Here is a 7,292-nt window from a genome sequence, read left to right as displayed (position 1 = left end):
AAACTCTTTAACTCTTTAGGATGTCTCATGGCTGCTTCTCTGATTAACTGTCTCTGGCCAGCCTCTCAGTTTAAGTTGACTACAATGTTTTGATAATTTTGTAGTTCCATATTATTTCAATAATTGAATGATGAACTGAGCAGTGCCTAGAGTTTTATAACCTAACAAATCACACAGGATTGTTAGAGAACAGTGATGGAATTTATGGATATAATTTAGGAGCTAATGATTTTCCGTTCATTTGCAGCACAAATTCTAACTTAAAACAGGTAAAGCTGAACCATGACATAATCCATATCACTTGGTTAAATGACTAGGGACATTCTGACCTTTAACCTTTGCAGAAAAACCTGCTTTTGATGCTTGCAAAACGTATACTTATCCAAAACTGAGTTACTCTAATTTCAAGAATTATACACAATTCAATCTTACTTTATAGTTCCAAAAGAACATTGTTTCCGGATTGACTTATGGTTCCTTAGGATTCCAAGAGGAGGCATAGTATGTAGTCGTCAGGCTTACCAGTATATCTGGTACCAGCTAAAAGCAGCACCCTTTCAAGTTTTGGATGCAGTTGTAGATTATTGTTGGCTTGGGGGACTGTGAGCCATCGTGTTAGTTATCGCATTGGTCCAACACTGAAATATTATGTCCTATGATGGACTTCCAAAGCTATTTTCTTTACACTTTCCTTAAAAGTGGAAATAAAATAAGTGAAAAGTTCACATAAAAATAAAACTTTACTACTCCTTCAGAAACCTTCGAGAAATATTCATCAAGTTCACTTTACAAACTTGAAAGAAAGCCTTGATCCTTGCAAAAGTTGTGGGTTCATTTTTTAGGTTCCTTCTACCACATGTGCCTTTGGGCAAGAACTGTGCTGGGAAAAGACAAAACACCTGTGAACAAAAGAAGGTAAATAGTAAATAGAATAATAAACAAAATGAATCAGATAACCAAATTAAAATAGGAACAGGATAAGTTAACAACAGAAACATCTGCTAGACTAAACAGTAGTTTTTAAGCACTCAACGAACAGAATATATAGCCTTTCTGAAGTCCACGCCTTTTAGGAAGTGACCCAAATTTAACAAATTGATGTTAGCTCTGTATAGTGAGGCTATCTGGCTGGCTAGCCTTCACCTAGCTAAAAATGAAATGAAATGAAATTTGAAATTAAATGAAATTTATTCGAACATGATACAAATATAAAAACAAAATAGTGCACAGTAACAAGAAGTGCATAAGAAAGAAGAGAAAATACAGATTTTTTGTTTCAGTTAACATATCACTCTCAAAATGGGGTAGGAAGAAGTGAGAACTTATAAACTCCTACCCCTAAACACTTGAGACTTTAGAGTCCTACTGTCGTTAAAAAAAATCAAAATTAAAGTGGCAGTCAGAAGTAACAGTTACTAATATTTACCTATACATTTTCCCATTTTATGCTGGTTTATCTTTCTAAACCCTTACACCAAGTTGTTATCTTCAATACACACCTTATTGCTTTCTGTCCCCATGTGTGTATCTATTGAAAATTACCTCTTTGTACTTTCTTTTGAATTGTGTTAAACTATTGCTTTGTTTTAAATCTTCATGTAACTTATTCCATAACTTTACACCTTTAATTGAAATACAGAATGCATGCCACTTGTAGCTTGCTAACTGAAGTTTTAAAGCAATGTTACCTAAATAGAAGCGATGAGTGATGCTCTGTCAGTTGTCACACCATATCTTTTTGGTTAGTACATGAATAAGCACAGACATTTATAAACAGCCATATTTGCCCCTGTAAGCAAAGCATAGTAGCCTTCTGTTAGCCAGCTTACTGACGGAGTGCAACTATAGATTTAAAAGGGAGCAATGCTGTGTTAAACCGAGCTCCACAAAGAAAACTTTGGTAACTGACATTTTCTGTGGCATCTTAAAAAGAATTTTAATCTGTGTATAACCAATCTGATGAACAATTTCTATATCCAGATCTTTTCGGAATCTTTTTTGTGTCTTGATACCAAATAGTTGACACATAATAAGAACAGCAAGAAAATACTTTCAAAGATGTTGCTTAATTAAATCCATCACACACAAATTCAAAGTTTAAATACTTTTAAGACGTAAAAGAGAGGAAAAAACATTTATCAGTAGACTTCATGGCAGACGAGAAGACAGATTCAAGGCAATAATATTTACAGCAGCCAGGAAAACCCGGACAGAAAATTGAAGAGGCTGTGCAAAAAAAAAAAAAAAAACAACAACTGAGGAGGCTTTTATTCAATTAGGCTCAGAGACAAAACATAAATCAAAATGGATGGTAACTTTTAGACCTGAACATATGAAGCAGACAGCTTTCAACTTCTCTATTAACTTTCAGTGGCTCTGTTTGTAAAGTTGTTGACTTCAAAATCGTGGAAAGATGATTTACTTAACTTTAATATAACCACAGAGACAAAGACAAATAATGCACAATTTTCCTACAGTTGCCCAGCTATACATCAATGTCTTGTGGATTTTCTGCAAACTTGCCTTCACTGCCATGTGCCACAATATTTAGCATGTCAACTGGCTGAGTTGAAGCTGTGCAGAGAAGAAGGATTTTGTGTGTCTCCCAGGCCTCTTCATGCTGTAAAGTCTTATAGTCCTCCTGGCAGCCTTTTCTCATCCCTCCTTCCGTTCCCTCCCCACGTCAGACAGCTGAGGCTGGGTGTAGCCTCAATGTGAAGTGGGCGAATGCTGAGCGCCTGCGTGGCTGGCAAAGCATTGTGCCAGCAGTACACAGAGGCTGGCAGCTTTGAGCTGTCCACCCACTCCTGATCCTGCTCCTCTGTAACTCGACTGCCGACTAAGCCCCCCTTTTTGCTTCTGTTCAGACACGTCCTCAGTTTCAGGTATAAGTTGGGTTTCCAGCCATCTTTCCAGGCCTTTCTGAGCATCTTTTTTTCAGTTATCATCTAAACTGGTATTCATGCAACCAGTCTGGTTAAGGGATTTTCATGTTTGCCTGGCAAAATTTCAAAAGCTTTAAATCAAGATCCTATATGCTTTTGCGCAGTATTGTCAAAAAGACCACTAAAATAAGATGCATAACAAACATTGAGTTTAGTAATAAACAAGATTTGTTTCTTTTTAATGTTACTAAATAAATAAAAGTCAATGAAATCTTGCTTTGGTCATGTGACAGCTTAAGGCTTGCTTTACGTGTTTTATTCCAATGATAGCAAAGCTTCACCAGCTGCTCTATTTGAGTCAGACTGAGGTAGAGAATAATTAATTAGGAGGTAAAAGCTTCCTGAGCAGTACACAATGCGGATGTAATGATCAGTGACACACGAGGCAGCGCGCCATCTCTGTGTAGAAACATGTCTGGCTCCACAGGCAGTTTGTTTGGGAAAATTTCAAGTGCTTGTTAATGTGCAAAGTGTTGCTCAGCCCTCTGATGTGTTGACTGAAACAGCCAAAACACTGCAAAAAGCAGAGCAGCGTGCTCGAAAGCAACAAGTTCTTCATTTGTATTTTTTAGAAGTTTAGTTGATGTATTGCAACAGATACCAATCCTGCTACTCCTCATTTACTCTTTTTTACCATGACAAATACTCCTAGCTCAGTGATTTTGTGTCCAGCTGTGTCTCTTTCCTAGACAGTCATTAATGGAGCTTTTGCTGCCATTAATATTCTGTAATTCCTGATCTTCTTTCCTATAAAATGTACTGAGTGTGAGTGTGTGAGTGGGGGGGGAGGGCTGTGAGGGAGGGGTGTATGATGAACTACTACTGTCAACAACTGTGTATACTCTACATTTATTCTTCTCCAAAGTATCCTTGGCTTACTGCGTCTTAGTTCAACTATGTCTCTTTCACAGACAGTCATTCATAAACGTATTGCTGACTTTACTTTGTTTTTCTTTAGAGGGAAACACAGTCTCAGTGCTTAGTTGTTTTTCGCCTCATTGGAGTCCTTGATAGCGATATTTCTGTTATATATTTTTTTACATTGTTATGACCCTTCCAAATATAGTAACTCAAGTCGCACTTAATTTGCAAAAATTATAAAACTTCAGGCTTAACTTAGATTTGTCCTTCAAATAGTTGAGACTTGACTTGAATTCTTTGTCTGTTGTCATGTTAATCTTAACATGTATGACGATTAAAAGGAAGCCTGTATGTATGTGAATGTGTTTGATTATTTGCCAACAGAATTGGTTGATTGTACCAATGATTCACAATAATCTGTTTTTCTGCAGCTTTGTGGTAATGACCAAATGAATCTTTATCCAAAGGAATGCTGTATTAAATGACGTGTCATTTCATAACAAAATAAATGCAACTTCATTATGATCTCTTCTCAAAATTAAGCTAACTGTAACTTTACAGGAACACTTCTGAATGGAAAATAAAAGCTGTGGTTACGTTTTTCTCCTGGATGGAGCTGTTGCTGCCATTAAGATTCTATATTCTCCTTTAGTTTCTTTCTCACAGAAAGTCACCCTGCTTCAGTGTTTGGACGTTTAGCTGCATCTCTTTTGTTGTCTATGCTTTTTGGTCTCATTTACATTGTGAGCTCTCTGTTTTTCATTTCCATATATATGGAGTGGTTCTGTGAGGACCTGTCTCCTTCCTGTTCTCTCCACTCCAGCGGGTCATGGCAGGTTGCCACTAATATTGAATATGGTTGTCATAAGTTTCATCCGATGAAAAGGGAGTGGTTCCTTTCTGTAGTTGCTACTTGCTTGATCACGCTCGGGGATTCTTGCAAAGTGATGAAGTTGGATGGGCTTTTGTAAATAAATAAAATTTTTACATTGTGGTGTAAAAATATCCACTGAAACTCCATCTTAATTTGGAGTGAATTGGATCAGGGCTGCACAGTGGTGCAGTTGGTAGCACTGTTGCCTTGCAGCAAGAAGGTCCGGGGTTCGATTCCCAGCCCAGGGTCTTTCTGGAGATAGGCACCAGCAGCCCTAAAGACCGTACTAGGGGACAAGGTGTTAGAAAATGGATGGATGGATCTGAATAGAACTGTATGTGTGGGATATATTGGACTTAATGCAATTCAGTATATTTTGATATCAATTTCACCTGTTTGTCTTATAAAATGCCTTGTGGTGAATATGAGCTTTTGAATTGATACTAACCTCAAAGCGTGACTTTTGATTGCTACTGTTTGCTAGAATAAAAACCAAGTGAGGTAATCAAAAGACTAAATTATTTGTCCTGGTGTAAAAAATAAACTTTTCTTTTTGTTAAAGAAGCTCAGGTCCAAAACAAAACAGAAGAAGATAGTTTCTGTCCCTATTTCACCTTTACCCAGACTAATAAAATTACATTACTAATGTAATGTGTCTGCAAGCTGGGTGGGTTTGAACTGGAGAAAAAAAAAGTTTCTGTGTGAATCACCTGTCTCACTGCCTCCTTCCTGCCTGCTCCCTCATCAGCTGCTGTCTTTGTCTCTCCCTCCCTCACTGTATTTTTCCCAGACTGAGGCGTCCATGGACCCTCTGGCTCCGCTGCCTTCATTACAGACTTGGAGCGCTCTGACAACTTTCTGAACTCTTTGCTTTGGAGGGGAGGGGAAGCGAAAGACGAGCACTTGATGGGACGCAGCACCGGCAGCACCAGGAGGCTCATCTGGAGACTAGATCTTGACTTTCAAACGGAGATAATCCCCCTCCTCGGGCCATGACAGGGCAACTCCTCAGCCTTTTGACCCCTCTGGCTCTGCTGCTCTTTGTAGGGTTTGCAGACCTCAGTCTTGCCTCTGTTGAAGAGGATGAGGATAACTACATGCAGGAGATGCTCACAAGGGAACGGTACAATCAGGTTAGAATGCCAGAGAAATCCATTTCCTCGACAGCCAATGCACAAGAAGAACCGAAACAGAAGCCTGCACGGAAAATGCCTAAGGGAGAGATGGGAAATGACAAGAAGACAGATAAAATCACTGATCCTACAAAACCAGGTAAAAGCAGACAACTTCAAATAGTGCTGCATGGAAAACTTAGGTTCTGGTGAAACTTTCTCAGTAAACTTCTATGAGACAATGCTGCCACTAGATGACAGTGGATTACCATTTCATATTGTCAATGGCCAGTGTTAAAGTACGCATACTAGTGTAACTACGTCGCATAAGTTAAATATGCTTCCAACCAAACTTCAGTAAGAATATTAGTGCAATGTTTTTTCTATGAAGTGAAAAGGACAAAATAAACAAATGAAAACTTAGATATATTCATGTGAAATTAACTACAGATGATAAAGTCAGAGTGACATGTGAATTTACATTATCTTTAGAAATCAATTACCTCCTTTATAATCCTCTTTCTCCAAATGTGTGTAGGTTAAAGTAATGTTTCTGTTTCCAGCAGGGTCATAAATTATATGCTAGGCAGAAGGTGCTGAAGCAGAAGTAATATTCACACAGCAGAAATGTGCACCACAAATGTCAGCATATGAAAAAAAAAAAAAAAAAACTGGCAGGTGATTGGAGGACAGTGAGGGGTGTGATGGTATCTGTTGTTTGCGAGTATATAGTGTTTGAATGAAGTCATGCTGACCTCATATAGCAGGCATGTGACTTTACATGTTTCAGCAGGGAAATTGCCTGCAGGTGGAACTGTGGGTGGAGGATTAAAGCAAAACTTGCTGCTCCCTTCCTTTTTGATAAAAACAATGTTTTCTTTGGTGTTAATACAACAAATAACTGTAGTGTTGATATGCTGCTCTATTAACTGTCAGCAACATAAAATAACTTCTATTTGTGTAAATTGGCTAATCCCAGATGTTGTCAATAGTTCACTTGTTGGATTTCTTAGTGACTCCTCACTTTAGATTCATTATTGAGTTGGACAGGAAAAATAATACTTAAAAAAGACTGAGAACACATGGTGATAGAAAGAAGTTGAAGGACATGTGATGACACTGTGTACACATACAAGAAGTGGAAAAAATGTGAATTTTACAAAGCTTTGCACACAGTAAGTGCATATAATAAAAACAAAAACAATCTTAGGCCACTTTGTAGGAAAAAATAGTACAACTTCATGTAGTTGCAATAAATTATAAAATTGTAGTTAAACATAATTTTAGCTTCTAATGTCTAGCTAAAGCTAAAAAAAATCTAAATGGCAGGAAACAACCAATATTGTATGTCAAATCTTATAAAGTAATCACTTTTCTATAATGTGAAGTTAATTGTATCTGCAGTTTCTTGGCCTCTTAATGAAGCTTTGCCTCAGGGTTTTTAAAAACCGCATAACTGAACCTAATAGGTTATTAAGTTCAGTTTTGTTACTTGAGCAC

At 37.6% G+C, this 7,292-nt stretch overlaps 1 protein-coding gene across 1 annotated transcript in view; it reads left to right on the top strand.

Annotated features, from left to right (window-relative positions):
• The first annotated feature begins 868 nt into the window (after positions 1–868).
• The window catches only part of cpxm2 (carboxypeptidase X (M14 family), member 2), a 33,427-nt gene continuing 27,003 nt past the window's right edge, over positions 869–7,292 (top strand). The window contains exons 1-2 of the mRNA XM_044103756.1: positions 869–915; positions 5,471–5,952. Of these exons, the coding sequence (XP_043959691.1) occupies positions 5,673–5,952 (280 nt within the window). The 5' untranslated portion in view covers positions 869–915; positions 5,471–5,672. The remainder of the gene's footprint in view (positions 916–5,470; positions 5,953–7,292) is intronic.

Source organism: Gambusia affinis, linkage group LG20 (assembly GCF_019740435.1).
Source record: "Gambusia affinis linkage group LG20, SWU_Gaff_1.0, whole genome shotgun sequence".
Taxonomy (NCBI): Eukaryota; Metazoa; Chordata; class Actinopteri; order Cyprinodontiformes; family Poeciliidae; genus Gambusia; species Gambusia affinis.
Note: the sequence above shows the minus strand (reverse complement) of the source record. Positions and strands in the feature narration are given on the sequence as shown.